Source organism: Watersipora subatra, chromosome 7, assembly GCF_963576615.1.
Source record: "Watersipora subatra chromosome 7, tzWatSuba1.1, whole genome shotgun sequence".
In the NCBI taxonomy this organism is placed as follows: Eukaryota; Metazoa; Bryozoa; class Gymnolaemata; order Cheilostomatida; family Watersiporidae; genus Watersipora; species Watersipora subatra.
The window spans coordinates 30,131,820-30,151,385 of NC_088714.1; the positions used below are offsets into that span (position 1 = coordinate 30,131,820).

Below are 19,566 nucleotides of genomic sequence, written 5' to 3' on the forward strand. Positions count from 1 at the left end.
TTTATTAATATGGAACCATGAGACAAAAAATAATTACGAATATTGAAGTAAACACACTTTTGCATTAAACTGTTCTATGTGGATTAGCAGGGTGTTGGTGTCTGGCATAAGGTGTAGTGAATTTCTGGGTACATAGGACTTTAGTAGATGGTCAGGTAGGTTGGAGATATGATTTGAGTATTCTAGACAGCAAATATCTAAAAACACAATTAGCTCCTCAGCATTTAAAGCATTTAGATACTGATCATAACTGTCCATATCAGGTAACATAACCTTAAACATAATTTTTGAAAGCGTTTTAATTTTTTGTTGTTTGTTTTTTTGGCTGTTTTGCAAATAGTTTATAAACTTTTCTGGTATTGCACACTTTTTGCAATAAACAAATATTTGAGCTGAGCAAGATACAATGCAATACATAAACAATAAAACTCAAAAAATCAACCTAACATCTTGCAAGTGCATCTCAACAAAACAATGTCCACTGGCACCAACCACTACTGACTCCCCCTCAACAAAACCAACTTTACTAAGCTGAAGACTGTAGAAGGAGATGAAATTAGGGCCAGAATGAGTGCTATTCCTTTTTTTTTATGCCACTTTTTAACGTTTTTCGAAGTGCTTAACTACTGAATATACCAACTGTGATCTTATGTAATAGGAAGCTAAGGGTTTTTATCACTTTTTTCATTTTGTAAATAACAATCGTAACATTTGCCTATAAAAAAAGAGTTATTATATTATAAAAATTCTAAATGAAAATTTTTCATCCGACAGTGAAATAATTTGTATTGAAAAAGTTTATAGCATTGTCACAGCTCTAATTTTTTTAGTGAATGCAAAAACCGCTGTGTCATGTCTACTATTAAAAAAAATCAATCCTGCGTCTCCCACCTCGTATACAAACAAACAGCTTTTCTGACTAAACCAATATAATACCCTTGTTTTCTTTACCATATTTGAACAGAGTGAACAGACATCAATTGTCTACCATCAAACGAGAGTGAAATTGGCTGCTTGCTACACCTTTCAACTACTGCTGGCAGTGCTGGCCTTTTTACACTATAGCCATATATAGATAATAACATCACAAAACAATTTCATACTCACTGCACAGATCTTGTCATATTGTAAAAGTGGGTTTAGCAAACTTGTACAGTATTTAAAAATGCCTGTATATTCTGAAGAATTTCTAATGAATATTCTGAAGAATATACATTAGAAATTGTTTTACAAGCTGATCGAACTAGAGGTAAGTTTTCAGCGATATTATTGGATGTAAGTACATTATAACTTACACTGCAATAAGCTATTTAGTTCAGGTAATATTTGCTCGTGATGAAACAATTGCTTAGATAACAGCCACTTCACAATATGGGTTACCACTTACTTCAAAGACCAACTCTTATAAAATATCTAGTTGGTAAACATAACCTCTCTATAGCTCATTGTTGTTTAAAGGATATTTAAAAGGAGAATTTTATAAATTTGTAGTTGTGAAAGGTCTTTGACTTGCCAACCAACTAAGAAACTAAGAAACAATTACAATTGAAACAATTTCTAAGAAACAATGCATTAATACACTAGTATTCTATGCAATTGAGAGCCTAAAGGTCATGTCAAATAAAATATTTCAGTGATTTCATCACAAATTACAGGACGCACTCTTGAAAATCATAACTCAATTAACTTGAACACAAATATTTAGAGTAGATCTCACACTGATTGTAAAATGAGGTAAAATGAGGAGAAAATATTGGTGCTCCTAGAATCACTCACATGTTATACATGCTGTCTTACATATATTGTAAGTGATATTTCTCTTTCAATTTGAATCTTACGGCCTGAGGTTGTCATGTTTATGCACATTTATTCCCGGGCCTGACTTAATCCGAGGAGTTGCTTTCCCACCTGATCTTATGCTTGAACGAACTCAGCTGTGTAGCTTTGTTGTGGTTGTTTGTAGTTCTGGTTAATGGAAAAGTACGAAACTTTGGTCACTTTGTGCCTAATATGTTCTCAGTCAAATTCTGAAGTTTGTAACTGATTGGACTATTAGTTTCCCAGATATCACCAAAATACCGAGCGCATTTCTAACTGAACGGAAAAATGTAAAATGGCTACCGACAGAGCATTACTTTCTAATGACACACTAATTAAACTTTGAAATTTGAAACCGTTTAGAGTTCTTAGTAATAAAGGAACAAATTAGAAAAATCAGAAAGCTTGTTCTCCTCAGAACAAAGGAATTTCATACTACAACTATTTGTTTTCTATTCCATGTAACCATTAATATTATTCCGTGTAACCACAAACAAAACTTTATACTAAAACTATTTGTTTTTCTATTCATAACAAATATAGACACTCTATTAGACTCGGTGTACAGTAATAATTATAATTCTTCAGTTATTTCTAAAATATCACTTCTATGAAAGTGTGAAAAAACTTGTACTAATTGATTTCTGTTTCTTTTATTGAGTTTTTTAAGATTGGAGCTTAAAAATGATGGTTAGTTCAAAATGAAATGTGTTATTGTAAGTTGTTATCCCAGTTAAAGGAAAGTTGTTAATATAATTAATTCTAGATCAGGAGACCCGCTAGTATACACAAAAATAGGTCTCAGTGTTAAATACCGGTTAGCCGTGCTTTCCATCATAGTTTACAATAACAAATAAAAAAAACTAGTCTAAGCATGAAGAATAGTCTCAATCTTGGTGTTAAATGATACATAAATTTGGAATACCGGTGAATGATTGGAGGAAAACATCTTAACTAGACAGAGCATACCAACTCGCAATAACGGACCACAGCCGAACAACAAAATGTTTACTCCAGCTCTGCAATAGCTCAAAAATTGTTGCAACTTTTTTATATATTAAAAATATTTATCTTCATCTAGTTTGTTTCGTAGCTAACCAAAACATGTAATGCTCTCACCACAGAAAATTCAGTTATAGTCCAGCGATTGTAAGGGAATGAATAAGATTGCAAGGATAGTTGAATACTCCAGTGTAATCAAACTGTTTAATTGTATTATTCAAGTACGACAGGTGAGCCACATGCTATAAAAATAGCCAATCGTTCGATTAAGTATTTAATTTGTTTTCGAAGCATTCTGAATGGGGTGATATTTGAAAATGGGGAAATTTCATTTTCCAGCTCGCTTTGGCATATTTTATACTCTGTCATCATTCATGTTAAATCATTGATTGTCAGCTCCTTGCATTCCAAACAATCATCTTGAGAACCCATTGTTGTCTTACCATTTTTTGTCTCCTATGGAGGTCATTTACCAGATCGTTCCTAAGCTAGCATCTGAATAGTTTTAAGATTAAAATCAAATAGCACGCATATTTTGTCCCACTACAGCAGTAAACTGCAAAGGTACTATTTTGCATAAGTGATATTTGAAAATGGGGAAATTTCATTTTCCAGCTCGCTTTGGCATATTTTATACTCTGTCATCATTCATGTTAAATCATTGACTGTCAGCTCCTTGCATTCCAAACAATCATCTTGAGAACCCATTGTTGTCTTACCATTTTTTGTCTCCTATGGAGGTCATTTACCAGATCGTTCCTAAGCTAGCATCTGAATAGTTTTAAGATTAAAATCAAATAGCACGCATATTTTGTCCCACTACAGCAGTAAACTGCAAAGGTACTAATCTACAAGTAACTTTTGAAATATTTACTGAACTAGCAGTGTCGTTGTGCAATACCTTGGCACCTTTTCATACAAAATATGATAGAATCGGGCTGATTCCAAAAAGCCCATCTTTAAAAGTAACTTCTTTACAAGTAAGTTCTTTACAAGTAACTTTTGAAATATTTACTGAACTAGCAGTGTCGTTGTGCAATACCTTGGCACCTTTTCATACAAAATATGATAGAATCGGGCTGATTCCAAAAAGCCCATCTTTAAAAGTTGCCATAATTATAAAAATAGGCATGTATTAAGCATCAGTCAACTCAACTTTGTATAGAGCAACGATTGTTCTATATTTTGTATGGTTTGAATACACCTGGGGTTTTGGATAACAACCAAAAAGTGCTTGGTGGAAATAAACAGAAAGATAAATAGAATAAACTAGTGAAGACAATCACACATGGAGTTGCTCTCTCTTCATAAAATTATATGCTGTAACTCTTGACACAAGTTACTGTCTCTATGTTCTGGCAGTAAATGTACTAGTCTCAGTTCTTTAATAATGCTTCATACTGTAGCCTCGGGTCGATCAGCCAGGTATTTAGTTAGCTTGGGATCAGCAGCTACCTTCTCTGTGAACTGCTTAGCCCATGGTGTCAAGGTCATGATGTTTGGAGTATCAGTTTTGCTGAATTCCATGACCGCGAAAAGAAACAGGTCAGCTAGGCCGAGCTGCAATAAAAGGAACCTTATAAAAACATTAAGTCGTCTATCTACACACTTTGGTAAGACAACTCCAAACTCACTTACAGCCTCGATAATGAACTCACACAAAATGCTAGTAGATTTTATTAAAAATTATCGGTCTTCAAAAAAATTTATGATTGTTTTTGATGTTTGAGGTGTTCTGATTGTCAGGATGTTTCTAGATCAAAATTGATAAACTTGATCGTGATTAAAAAGCTCAGATCAATAGAAAGTGTGATTATGACATCACTAGTTGCACAGAGACTGATAGGATAGAGACAGGTAATGCTCCAACCTGTAGGCAATAGGGAATATCAGTTTCATAGCATTTTAATCAAGTTGTATTGATGTTAATCTGCAAACATCTTGACAATCAGATCATCTCAAACATCACAAACAGATGCAACTGATAGTGAATTACCAATATTTTCTGTTAAAATGAACAAAAAATTTGTGTAAGGTTATGTTTCATAAATATGCACACAAGAAACTAATTGCAAACAAATATATAAAAGAATGAGATTGAAAATTATTTTCAAAGGCGATACTGAGCATAAAAGTTTTCAGTTTGAATTGTTTTCACACATATTCTATAAGTGTTTTTTGAGAATGTTTGAAACTCAGCTAAGAAAAAGTTTATTTATATTGTTATAATGTTGTCATTTTTACTACCAAAGGCATATAAAAAATTTTATTCATTATTTTTTCTGGTTAGCTCATGAAGATCGAAGAAATGGTTTTCAAGTTATGACCAAAATAGTGAACCAAAAACGCCAACAATTCTTTCGAAAACCTTTATTCTCAAAAAACGTAATTTTTATTGCAGTAATTTTGGCATTATTAATTTCACTGTGTAGAGAAGTTTCTACTGATCATTTTATATGCATGCTTCATGAAGATCAAATCAATGATTTCTGAGTTATGACAAAAATAGTGAGCATATAACATAACTATAGCAATTCCCCTGTCATACAGCCCACGACCAAAGTGATATTGGAAAAAAGAAAAGGTACTGCTGGTTGTGAAATGCAATATTAGCAGTCAAATGGCAGTGCAGTGCAATAGGAGAACTGCAATGGTAGCTGTAATGTACTGGGTGTTATTATGTACAACAAACAGCAGTAATGAAAGGAAAATATTATATGTTTATATCTCTCCCCTGCAATAGGAGAAATGCAATATTAGAAGTAAAATGCACTAATATTATTAGAATAACCAATATTACTAATATAGTAATACAGTAATAATAGAAAACCAATGCCCCATTTTGTTTACATTTCAAACGTCATAGCTAATAATATCAAGAAGTTGTAATATTTATATAGATTTTTAGAAAATCTATTTAACAAAAATATTTAGAAAAAATAATAACAGTAACATATTGCCCAACATCAGTCACTATATACTTCGGTCTTGTAAATTCGAATGCTTATTCTTATAATTAAATCTTATAAAATCGAATAATTATTCTTATAATTAAATCTTATAAAATCGAGTAATTATTCTTATAATTAAATATTGTAATAATCTCATAAGAATTGTTAGAAAAAATATCATCGTCATTTCCTTTACTTTCACTGCTTTGGACATCAGTTGGAAGACCAAAGTACTCATAAGTGTCCAAAATGTCAGTTACTTTGAAATCGGCAAAAAAGAAACGAACTTTTCAGTACTTTTACGTTAATTACAAAAAACCTTCAGCAATTTGACAATGCTATAGACTGGTGAAATGTGCACGTTTTTTTCGTGAAATGCGCACGACTTAATGGTTCTATTCTCTGTCGCTCGGAATTTTGTTCGGCGGTCTTAATTTTGATAAAAATAAGGCTTGTCAAGTTTTAACAACGATTTTAGGCAGAATTAATCTGTCTATTTATGTATAATCTGATCAGATGGGTAAGGTTTAGGAAATTTTCTACAAATAATAAAGACTTGGTAATATATTTAAATAGGTTTATATGTGTTTTGTATCATTATTATACTTAAACGACTCCATTGAAAAATGGTTAAATTTGTTGATGAGATTTTGGTACAAGGGTTTGCGACGGCCGTTGATGAATAATTTTTTGTGAGTTGTGCGCACATATGCATTTAGCATAAACCTCCCAAACAATCGCTTCGCTTGTATTTGGTCGGGAGACAACCATTTTTTTGAAATTAATTTGCAGATGAAAAACTCTAAAAATAAACTTGGTAAAAAGTTGAAGACCTCATGAATAGTGATAAGAACTTAAAGGCTCAACTATACTATTTTTGTTGGCACTGTTCACGCTTACCTCATTACAGACTATATATTTCTTTCCTCTCTTTTTAGCCAAAGATTCGACATACTCAAGAACCTTTGTCCATTTAGTTTTTGCTTTTTGCAACAATTCTTCGCTGTTCTCAGGGACGGGTACGAGTTTGAAGACAAGCCAATTGTAGATATTAGGCAACGCATACATATTGATACAGTCTTGGGCGCACTCAGTAACCAGGTCATGCAAGGTTTCCTCCCATTGAGTCTTTCCACTTAGCCCTAGAGCAATAATCGTAGTGTAAAGAAGGGAGGCGTGTTTGTTTAAAGAATACCTCCCTCACCTAATAAATATCATCACTCACTAGTACCGATCAAAATGTCTACATTTATCTCTGGCAAGAATTTCATCATTATTGTAACTAATGATAAACTTGTACCAAATATGTAGTAAATTTTATCAGGAATTGCAGTATTTTTTATCATTGGCAATTGTTTTTTGATGCTTGAGGTGATCGGATTGCCAAGATATTTCAAAATTAAAATTAGTAAAACTTGATCTCGATTAAAACGCTCAGATCAAGTGAAAGTGTAATAATGACGTTTATAGTTGCAAAGAGACATAAAATCGAAGCGCCGAATGCTTCAACCTACCCTAGGACACTTATATTTCGCTAGTATTTAGTTTCGTGAGTAGCACACAGAGTAAAATTTCCCTGCAACTTAATTTCGTGGCTCGGATGAACGCGGAAATATAGTGATGTGAAAATAAATGCAGTGGAAAAAAAAAACAAATTACATTCCTCAGGTCCAGTTCGCTAATAAGAAAAAAAATTCAATTTGGGACTAGTTCGTATTTGTAAGCCACAGGTTGAAATGTGTGGGTGAGATCGACAATTTAATTTGATCACTTGCTGCCATTTGTTTCTTAGACTATCAATGACATCTAGGTCCCTCCCGCCGTGACTTTCACACTCGAATCCCAAGAAGAAGAAAATAGATAGGTAACAACCAACTTCACAACCAAAACTGTATAACCCTTACGCTGTCATAAACGCATTTGTGCGTTTTCTAGGGGCCACTGCCATAAACGCATTTATGGACTTTCTCAGCAATTGCGTGGTACCCTGGTTTTATTATTTGTTGACCACATAACCCACGGTCTTTAAGTGTTTTATGAAATTGACTGTGTTGTCCGAAGAATTTTCTATAAAATCAGCCTAAAACAACGAAGCAATTTTAAACTTTTGTTTGAGAATTTCTAATCTAAAAACGAACATTTTTCTGTGAGTTCATTGTTATATCTGGTTTCGGCCATTTTTAATTACCTATTAAGACTTGGAGTTGTCATCTTACTTTGGATAACTCCCGACGCCTGGCGCCGGGTTGATTCTCATGGCTTGCGCTGTACTGCGGTAAAGGCGCATATCACATTGCATCGCAATTGCCGTTTGAATTAGCCTAAGGGTGGCGCGATTTTTCCTTAGCCAATAGATTCGTACCAGCAGGTCTGGAGTCATGAACTATAGCCCAAGTTCTCTTTTAGTGAGATAATTTCGTGATAACCGTTCCTCCCTTGACTGTAAACGGAAGTGATCCCGTCTGCACTTGCCGGAGGTGAGAGAGATCTGAGTCCACTATCTACGTGGCGTGTGCTCTTCTCTCTCCTGGATTCATGGTGGATAGACGTGTGTGATCCTTCTGCTGACTGACTGACCCAACAAACAAATCCACACTCGTCGTGGCTGATTGCGGACGTCCTAGAAGGAGTGCCCAACTGGCCGTGCGCTCTCCCTTCAATACAGGTATTACAGATATCTGTGTACTTTCATTTTATTAAGTTTTTAATAATAACTTCAAACATGTAGTAATCATTTACTTACGTGTCTCTGCTAGTAAAACCAATATTAATAATGTTTTAGGAAATAATATATTAAACGTATAAAACTCTTGCTCCAAGCAAGTGCAAATAATAATCATTGTTGTACGGGATTGTGTGGTTAGTTCGTTCGGGTTATTAATCCCCTCACTCCCTCTTGTTAACCCTAGTATTTAAGAACGCCCAAATTCCGTCATAACATCATTAACTACCCTGCGCGAATCATAAAACAGGTAATTAGTTGTTGATGACATAATTGCCAATTTAGATTTTCGTGATTATACAGATAATTAAAGTAGAACTTGAAAAATACTGTATACACATTATGAAGCAATATCGGCAATTTCGGTAAAATGGGCTGGCACTAGGCCGATAGCAAATTTGTACATGGTTGGCAGTGAAAGAGATAATGTGGTTGGACCTGATAAGAGTTGATATTGTTTTTGGTTGGTAATAAAATTCATCACTACAATAATTATTCTTCAATTTTATGACTTCACTTACCAGACGTTCATCCTCATCAGTTACAAATTCGGTGACTAAACTGATATAATCTTAATTTTCTTTGCCATGCTGCTCAGTCGGTGTATTAGCTATAATGAGTTTACCAGAAATTTCCCATTGATCCCAACCACAGACAAAAATTGCCTGCATTTCTAATATGACGATTTTATTGTGGATATCAATGAACAAAGCTATTTAACTTCGCGTTTTCGCTGGTTCATTATGATAGTTTAGTTTCACTCATTAAATTTTCGCGAAAGGATGACACCACGAAAACGCGAAAGTTAGATGCCGCGAATACATAAGTGTCCTAGGGTATAGCAATAGCCGATATCAGCTGTCATAATGATAACAACTAGTGATGTCATTTCACACAAATTTTTATTTCTCAGCATTTTAATCACAATAAAGTTGTGTTGATTTTAATCTAGAAACATCCTGGCAGTCAGATCACCTCAAACATCACAAACAATCCCTAATGATAGAAAATTACCGATACTTTTTAATAAAATTTACACAAGTTACGTGTAGGTTCATCATTTACATCTCCATCACCTAGGTCATAAGGTCATAAGGTCATAAGGTCATAAACATTGGTTAGTAGAAGAGAAGTGTTAGACAGAATAGTACTCCATGCTTTAAACACTAGATCTTAGACTAAAACAGGTACTCTGAGGCTAAGGACATCATGGAGAATAGATACACTGCAAAAGATTGTAGATTAGAGCCTAATGATGTCAGGGACCAGAGTAAAACTAGGGACATACGTTTCTATCTTTGGATCAGAGGAAAGCCATTTTCTTGCGATATTTTACTACTTGCCTAAGTAGGTTTATAACGTATATTTATTTATTAAACCATAGAATAAAAATAGAAAGATTTAAATGAATACTTTGCTTTAAATCTGTAACTTTGACATCGCTATTGACATAATTTTATATGTGAATACGCAATGTTTACATATAAATGTAAGCATACAATGTTTATATACATGTAACTGTATGAAAGTAAATTGATAGTTTTTGGATTATTACTAACATCTAGATATGGAGTTGGCGAGTCCTTATTGTCAATCACATGATTGTCAATCATTGTCAATCAAACATGGCCACCGCGTGCTATAAATACTTGAGATTTAATATTGATAGCACATCAGTCACGGCGACAGAGACCTCGGCGTCGTTGGTAGTTCAAGAAACAAATTGCAGCAAGCGATCAAATTGCATTATCCATCTCGCCTACACATTTCTACCTGTGGTTCACAAATACAAACAACTCCAAAAGTGAAAATTCTTTCCTTACCAGTGAACTGGAGCTGAGAAATCTAATTATGTTTGTTCCACTGTATTTATTTTCGCATCACCATATTTTCGCACTCATCAGAGCCGCGAAATTAAGTAGCATCGAAATTTTCCTCTGTATGCTACTCACGAAACTAAATACTAGCGAAATACATGTATAAGTGTCTTAGGGTAGACCTCCTCTAGCAAGGTTATTTAGAATTGTACAAAAGTATGTTGGCTTCACAGTAAGGTGTGAGTAAAAGCTGTATCTTAGTGAGTATAAAACACCACAGCGACTTTTTAGTGATTGCAAAATAGTAAGAGTAAGCATTATGCTTGCTATTACTCTTTTGGTTTTGTTTAGTTTGCATATGAAAATTTGAATGTGTGACAAAGTTTGTCGTTTAATAGTACTTTTCTAGTATAAGCTATCTTTTTGCATCATTGTGAAATATGATGCAACGTGAGAGTGGTTTGCTGCGTTCTTTAGCACCTGTAGCTTCTCACTAGGCTGATGGTGAGAACTTAAAGGTGCTGATAACTTCAAGTTAACTTTAAGTTGCTCTAAAAGATTTTTATACATGATGAGTTTTACATTTTATATTTAATTATCATATCTAGTTTTTTATTTTTAACTATTTCAGATTCTTTTTTATTGCCCCAATTTTACTTTTTTTTCTCACGATAACTACTATATTTGTTTGTATGACTTGATGACTGCAAATATTTGCTCAAATTCTGAAGGAAGCATTTTTCTTCCATTTTCTACCAACACTACCATTATGTCCAATAAAACTGTTCGCTAAATCCTTTATCTTTCTCTTCTTCAGTGACATTCTTCAGAAATATAACTACCTGACCATGATGTAAGAAAATATCCTATGTCTATACTAGCACCACCATTTGTAAAAGTTGGTGTCATCCGACGACAGCAATGATTAGCATGTATGGACATGACAATTATTATTAAAATAATGGTATATTATTTTTAGAAAATGGGGCGTCTTAAACGTCATTAATGGCTAGTTTGTTTTTTAAAAAACAGAAAAATTCTTTTTAGATAAAGGCCTCTCAAGTGATAAAACAACGTTAATCTTTTGGTGAGTTTTTTTTATTTGAAGAAGAAAACGACACAAATAGGCTGGCGCCGTTGAGACAAGTTGTCCTTGGTTGAGCTATGTATGGCTTTTCTGAAACAAAATGGATAACAAACTGTTAAAATAAACAAAGGTTGTCCCTATATAAACAAAGCAAAAAAATAAGTAGAAAAAAAACTCTTGTATCAACAGCTGCAAGTGGGAGAAACAACGAGACATATATTTTAATTAGGCTACATATGCCAGCATGAAAAAGAAAAAGAAGGGCAGACGCCGTTCAGGCGTGCCGAACATGGTCGAGTCGAGCCTTGTGCTGCCGCGCTTTGCACTCTCCGAAACCTACCCCTAGGCTACAGAGTCCCAACCAACAGCATCACTGTTATCTAGTATATTTATATTCAATAATGGTGCAGAACTCCCAACAATGTAAAATATGTTTGCTATGAAGACATGGTATGCAACTAATGTTGTATTTGTGTAAATTGTTCAAACTTGTTGATTTCCTGAAGACTCATCCAAAATGTTTCAGCAAAAATTGAAACAGCTGAGATATTGTCCTTTTGTTTCTAAAGAGCTAGCAGCATTTGCAAGATGAAATGCATGCATTCTTTAATTGTGAAACCTCGTTAAAATTTTTAGCACTTGTCTCCCTCTGTTGGTGGAATAGATAACTCTCAAATAAGTTTCTGTTTATACAATCTAGAAATAAGGCTGGTGATGCCCAGATCTTCTTTCTTTTTGATCAGATAGACCGCAGGTAAATGTTTAAAAAATGGTTTTCCGAAACCAGATGGAATTTTGAAACCAAATAGTTTTTTTTATTTGACCAGAGGCACGTATTTGTGGGAAGTTTGGATGAACTTGGTCAAAGAATGTAGACACGCAATGTATTTATGCAGACAAAATACACAGCAAACCTTTAACCTACTTCACCCCGCCCTGCATTGCACAGCACCATGCCACATCACACGAAACCTCACACCACACACCACATCACACCTCACAATATACAACCTCGTCGCAATGCATCATACACATATGCACGCATGTACCTACACACGCACATTCACACATACACTAGAGCTTGTGTAGAAATGATGAAAATACGAGTCAGGGGTGTCAGATGGTGTAGGAATTATGAAAATAGGAATCAGCGGTGTCAATTGGTGTAGAAATGATGAAAATAGCAGTCAGCGGTGTCAATTGGTGTAGAAATGATGAAAATAGCAGTCAGCGGTGTCAATTGGTGTAGAAATGATGAAAATAGGAGTCAGCGGTGTTAGTTGGTGTAAAAATGATGAAAATAGGAGTCAGCGGTGTCAGTTGGTGTAGAAATTATGAAAATAGGAATCAGCGGTGTCAATTGGCGTAGAAATGATGAAAATAGGAGTCAGCGGTGTTAGTTGGTGTAGAAATAATAAAAATAGGAGTCAGCGGTGTCAGTTGGTGTAGAAATGATAAAAATAGGAGTCAGCGGTGTCAGTTGATGTAGAAATAATGAAAATAGGAGACAACGATGTCAGTTGGTGTAGAAATAATGAAAATAGGAGTCAGCGGTGTCAGTTGGTGTAGAAATGATAAAAATAGGAGTCAGCGGTGTCAGTTGATGTAAAAATAATGAAAATAGGAGACAACGATGTCAGTTGGTGTAGAAATAATGAAAATAGGAGTCAGCGGTGTCAGTTAGTGTAGAAATAATGAAAATAGTAGTCAGCGGTGTCAGTTGGTGTAGAAATGATGAAAATAGGAGTCAGCGGTGTCAGTTGGTGTAGAAATAATGAAAATAGGAGCCAACGGTGTCAGTTGGTGTGGAAATGATGAAAATAGGAGTCAGCGGTGTCAGTTAGTGTAGAAATGATGAAAATAACAGTCAGCAGTGTCAGTTAGTGTAGAAATGATGAAAATAGGAGTCAGCGGTGTCAGTTGGTGTAGAAATGATGAAAATAGGAGTCAGCTGTGTCAGTTGGTGTAGGAATGATGAAAATAAATGTCAGCCAGCTTAAAAATGCTGGCCAAATATGAAAAGTCAAATATATAAATAAAAAACTACAATTGACCAACATTTTACTATCTATATTTAGACTAGCTTAAAGGTTGACTTGCAACATAATTCACATTACAGTTATTTGGTATCAAAAGATTAACCATGTCTTACTCTGTTGTGTTGTAGGTGCCAAATGTGTGGAAAAGTGATTACAAGCTCTTAAACACTCAAAAACGAAAGGCCGCCGTAGATTGGAATCTCTTTATTCCGATGACGTAGCCATGAAATTTGGTTATTGTCTTGTCACGTGATGTTCTCACGTGAATTGAAAGGCCAATAAAATGCTCAATATAAAACTTATCGTAGCACTAGTTTATGACAAACACTTTGGGTTTTACTGAAACCCCGTATCAAATATAGATGCTCGCTACTTTACAGTTTTGTTTCGGCCTGGTCTAATTGGGAAGTCGTAATCTGATCATGTGCCCCAATACTTCGCAAATAATTTTTACAGCATTTTTCGATTATCACTGGTGGCCAACAGGCTCGTCGTGATGATCAGACAATGATATGCACTCCTTCGAGGTAAAGCTAAAGAATTAGATGAATTTTTTCGGCAAGTTGTAAGATATCACTGCTAAAAGTGACAGCATTTACTATGACGATAAAACAGAAGCGTAAGAACAATAGACATGGTTTTATTGAATGCGTGAAGTATACTTGTGAAAATATTTTGACGAATAAGGTTGCATGAAAGTGTAAACAGAAACCATCTCCCACAACTACGTCACATTTGAGCCGTTTTGGAAAGATAATCCAAACTACGGCAGTCTGCTGTGGCTGCGATTAACTGTTCGTTTTTTAGCTTTTAAGAGCTTGTAATCACATTTCCACATATTTGGCACCTACAACACAACAGAGTAAGACATGGTGAATCTTCTGATATCAAATAACTGTAATGTGAATTTTGTTGCAAGTCAACCTTTAAGTTACTCAAATTGATTGGGCCAGGAAACTAAGGCAATGGCAACTACATTACCTGCCACTGTTTATAAGCTGTTTTACCATGATAGACTTTGACCTTTATTCTTGACCTTTATACATACCATCTCATTTAATATTTATATTAAGTCTCAAACATGTAAATTAGCTAATTGTAAAACTCATCCCTTTACTGTGAGGAAAAAGTACAGCCAAACCTGAACATACAAATTGAATCTTTTCCAAGATTTTCTTTGTCTATTGAAGCTGTTGTGTACTGAAACAAAGGCAAAATAGAAAGTTGAAAAATGAAGTAATTATCATAAAAAAGACTTATATGGTCCTTGTGACGTTATGTTACACACATATCAACAGAATTTTGGCCTTGGCTAAACAGAAGGCTAATAGTGAAAAGCTGAAAGTGCTGACAACTTCAGATTAATTTAAAACTATTTTTAATTAGACTTTTATACATGATGAGTTTTACATTTTATATTTAATTATCCTATGACCAAACGAGCGGGAGCGAAGTTTGAGAGTTTTTATGATAAATGCATGTGCACACAACTTACGAAAATTATTCATCAACAATGAGACGAACCCTTGTCTCGAAATCTCATCAACAAATTTAACCATCGTTTTGTAGAGTCGTTAAAGTATAATAACAATACAAAACACATATAAGCCTATTTAAATATGTTACTAAGTCTTTGTAAATTGTCGACAGTCTCTTAAAACCTACTCATCTGATTGGATTATACACAAATTGACTGATTAATTTGGCCGAAAATCGTCACAAAACGCTTGAAAAGCTTGGTTTAATAAAAGTTAAGACCGGACATTGAAACGCCGAGCGACAGAGAATAGAACCATTAAGTCGTGCGCATTTCACGAAAAAATAACATTCACATTTCATCAGTCTATAGCATTGTCGAATTGCCAGAGGTTTCTGCAATTAACGAAGAAATACAGAAATCGGTTCCTTTTTGCCGATTTCAAAGTAACTGACATTTTAGAAACTTTTGAGTACTTTGGTATTCTAACCAATGTCCAACGCAGTGTAAGTAAAGGAAATGACGATGATATTTTTTTCTAACGATTCTTATGAGATTATTACAATATTTAATTATAAGTTTGGATGACTACAGAACAATGACTACGTAGTACAGATTTTCTAAAAATCTGTATAAATATCACAACTTCTTGATATTGCTAGCTATGACGTTTTGAAATGTAAACAAAACTGTGCATTGGTTTTATATTATTACAATATTAATAATATTGGTTATTCTAATAATATCAGTGCATTTTACTTCTAATATTGGCCAATATTTCATTTCTCCTATGGCAGGGGGAGAGATATAAACATATAATCTTTTCCTTTCATTATTGCTATTTGTTGTACATAATAACACCCAGTACATTACAGCTACCATTGCAGTTATCCTATTGCACTGCTGTGCCATTTGACTGCTAATATTGCATTTCTCAACCAGCAGTACCCTTTCTTTTTTTCCAATATCTCTTTGGTGGCGGGCTGTATGACAAGTGGAATTTCTAGTCGTATCTAATTTTATCCTTGGCTAAGGTGAAAAGGTGAAAAGGCTAATGGTGAAAAACTGGAAGTGCTGACAACTTCAAATTAATTTTAAACTATGTTTAATTAGATTTTTATACATGAAGAGTTTTACATTTTTACGATTATCATATACGATAATTATACGATACGAAATTATCATATCTAGCATTTTATTTTCACCTGTTTCATACTCTTTTTATTGCACAAATTTCACTTTCTTCTTCATGATGATTACTAGATTTGTTTGGAATTTTTTAGCGACTTTGGCCTTAGCATGACTGTCGATGGCTACGAATCTTTTGCTCAAATTCTAAAGGAAGTTTTTTTTCCGTTTTTACCAATACTACTATTATGTCCAAAAGAACTGTTTGCAAAATTCCTTATCTTTCTCTTCTTGAGTAACATTCTTCAGAAATATAACTACCTGTCCATGATTTAAGAAAATATGCGATGTCTATTATACTACTCACACCACCATTTGTAAAAGTTAGTCTTATCCGACGACAGCAATGAGACATATGTATGTATATGACAATTATTGCTAATACAATAGTATGTTATTCTTAAAAAATGGGACGATTTATATATATTACTTATATATATATACCACTATGTAATATTTTTCATGTTGATAATGAACTTGGAATCTTATTAAGTAAACATTTTCAAATACATTTTGTGTGCTTGCTGTCAAGTTTATGCTTGAGCTATGCTTTTACTCATTATTAGCACATCAAGGATATCGACATCATCATAACTTTTCATCTTTACAGCTTTTTGTTTTCATTATTTTTGCTTATATTATTGCTTGAAATTAAAACTATCTAAATACTTTTATAATATAATTTTATGGAATATTATGCTCAGTATAAATATAATGATCACCAACTAAAAATGTAACTCTGCCTAAAATAACTTGAAAAATAACAGTATAAAGTCATCGCTGCAGTCAGAACATCTGGTGCAATGCATTGTGGGCATGAAAAGATTCCACTGATGTAAAGCATGACTTAAAAACTATGCCTATTAGTAGTGCTAAAAAGATGTTGATCTTGAATATTGAAACATCATCATGTATTAAATTTTTATTTTACTATAATATTTTAAACAAATACTCATATTAAAATCATATGAACATGGTAATAATCTGCCAAGTAAAGCAGCAATAAAGCAATACAAGGCACTGAAAGAAGGTGAAGAGAATGCTGACTCTACCTCAGACTACAGATATCAATCATACTTTACATTCAGAGTTGTCTGCTCTCAAAATCTACTTGTCTTTAAAAATATGTCGTTTAGGACTAAAATCTACAGTCAAGCCTCGACATGCGAAGTTAATCTATTTAGATATTTAGTTCAGACGTCTGAACCGGGTATGGTAAAGCTAACATTCTTATAAAATTACTTTGTATTTTATACTCAAATGTTCATATTGAGTTAAGAAACTCAGCTAATGTCAACTACATTACTTGCCACTGTTTATAAACTGTTTTAACTCTTGAAAAAACGTGTAGCATAAGAAGTAAGAAATGTTTTTCAACAATCTGTTTTAGCAATACCTTGAGATTTTAAATATTTGAATTACGTATTGACAGGACCCACACAGAAATAAACAAACACCTTAATTTAATCCCTAAAATGGCAGATGTTGTATATGCTGATTAAAAATAGTTTGTTCATATAAAAACTTTTTTATTACTTGAGAAACGCCGAGCATTCGCCTAGTTGGGCTATAAATTAACTTTGTCACCTCCTGTGGGCCAATTTTTGTTTTCAATTTTAGTTGAAAAACTATACTTCTAGTTACTGAAAGTCTGAAATAAAAGGTAAATATAATGATGCTACATTATTGAGACAGGCAAAGAGCTAGCGTATTGTAACGCTTTACCTGTATAATAAAAACATGGAGACTCCACCTATTTAGCCTCAAATTAGCAAAGTTTACCACCTTTTCTCATCAGCAATCGAAAATTGGTTGAATTCAGAGCTAGTAAAGATTTTTGTTATAGCGATAACAAAAATTGTGATTTTTTTATTTAAATATTGGGGCTTGTATAGGTTAGCTGAAGTTAAACCGTCGCGATCAGTCCAAGAAAGCATACACCTCAATGATGAAATTAAAACTCATTCCCTTTCATCAATCTCGTCTACTTGAGCGCACTTAAATGTCATTAATGGCTAGTTCGCTTTTAAAAAAAACAGAACAATTCTTTTTAGATAAAGACCTCTCAAGTGATAAAACAACGTTAATCTTTCGGTGAGTTTTTTTAATTGAAGAAGAAAACGACACAAAAAGGCCGGCACCGTTGAGACAAGCTGTCCTTGGTTGAGCTACATTATGCACGGCTTTTCTGAAACAAAATTGATAACAAACTGTTAAAATAAACAAAGGTTGCCCCTATATAAACAAAGCAAAAAAATAAGTAGAAAAAAAACTCTTGTATCAACAGCTGCAAGTGGGAGAAACAACGAGACATATATTTTAATTAGGCTATATATGCCGGCATGAAAAAGAAAAAGAAGGGCAGACGCCGTTCAGGCGTGCCGAACATGGTCGAGTCGAGCCTTGTGCTGCCGCGCTTTGCACTCTCCGAAACCTACCCCTAGGCTACGGAGTCCCAACCAACAGCAGCACTGTTATTTGGTATATTTATATTCAATAATGGTGCAGAACTCCCAACAATGTAAAATATGTTTGCTATGAAGACATGGTATGAAACTAATGTTATATTTGTGTAAATTGTTCAAACTTGTTGATTTCCTCAAAACTCATCAATAATGTTTCAGCAAAAAGTGAAACATTTGAGATATTGTCCTGTTGTTTCTAAAAAGCTAACAGCATTTGCAAAATAAAATGCATGCATTCTTTAATCGTGAAACCTCGTTAGAATTTTTAGCAATTGTTTCCCTTTGTTGGTGGAATAGATAATTCTCAAAATAGTTTCTGTTTGCACATAATTGCAATAAGCCTGGTGATGCCCAGGTTGTCTTTCTTTTTTGATCAGATAGACCGCAGGTAAATGTTTAAAAAATGTTTTTCCGAAACCAGATGGAATTTTGAAACCAAATAGTTTTTTTTATTTGACCAGAGGCACGTATTTGTGGGAAGTTTGGATGAACTTGGTCAAAGAATGTAGACACGCATTGCACTTATGCAGACAAAATACACAACAAACCTTTAACCTACTTCACCCCACCCTGCATTGCACCGCACCATGCCACACAACACTACACAATATACAACCTCGTCGCACTGAATCACACACATATGCGCGCACCTACACACGCTCATTCACACATACACTACAAACACACACCATTTGAACAAGATTCAAATATCCGGTTGTTGATATAATTACGAGAACTGATCAACCTAAAAAGTAGGCAATGTGCCATTTTTACACTTTTTAGGTAGTGTAAAATGACAAAAATAGGAGTCAGTGGTGTCAGTTAGTGTAGAAATGATGAAAATAAGTGTCAGCGGTGTCAGTTGGTGTAGAAATGATGAAAATAGGAGTCAGCGGTGTCAGTCGGTGTAGAAATGATGAAAATAAGTGTCAGCAGTGTCAGTTGGTGTAGAAATGATGAAAATAAGTGTCAGCGGTGTCAGTTGGTGTAGAAATGATGA

At 34.1% G+C, this 19,566-nt stretch overlaps 1 protein-coding gene across 1 annotated transcript; it reads right to left on the reverse strand.

Annotated features, from left to right (window-relative positions):
• Window positions 1-4,215: 4,215 nt before the first annotated feature.
• Window positions 4,216-11,133, reverse strand: LOC137400656 (glutathione S-transferase A4-like). Its single transcript, XM_068086988.1, has 3 exons — window positions 11,067-11,133; window positions 6,672-6,913; window positions 4,216-4,380 (listed from the first exon to the last, which is right to left on the reverse strand). Exons 1-3 carry the CDS (start codon window positions 11,131-11,133, stop codon window positions 4,216-4,218), a joined length of 474 nt encoding a protein of 157 aa, XP_067943089.1.
• Window positions 11,134-19,566: the final 8,433 nt, after the last annotated feature.

Excerpts from the sequence above, each read along its gene's own strand:
- LOC137400656 (XM_068086988.1), bottom strand. The coding sequence starts at position 11,133 with ATGTCACTGAAGAAGAGAAAGATAAAGGATTTAGCGAACAGTTTTATT. Across the intron at positions 6,914-11,066 it reads TGGACATAATGGTAGTGTTG|GGCTAAGTGGAAAGACTCAA; the intron begins GTAGAAAATGGA and ends TTATTGCTCTAG. Across the intron at positions 4,381-6,671 it reads AATATATAGTCTGTAATGAG|CTCGGCCTAGCTGACCTGTT; the intron begins GTAAGCGTGAAC and ends CTTTTATTGCAG.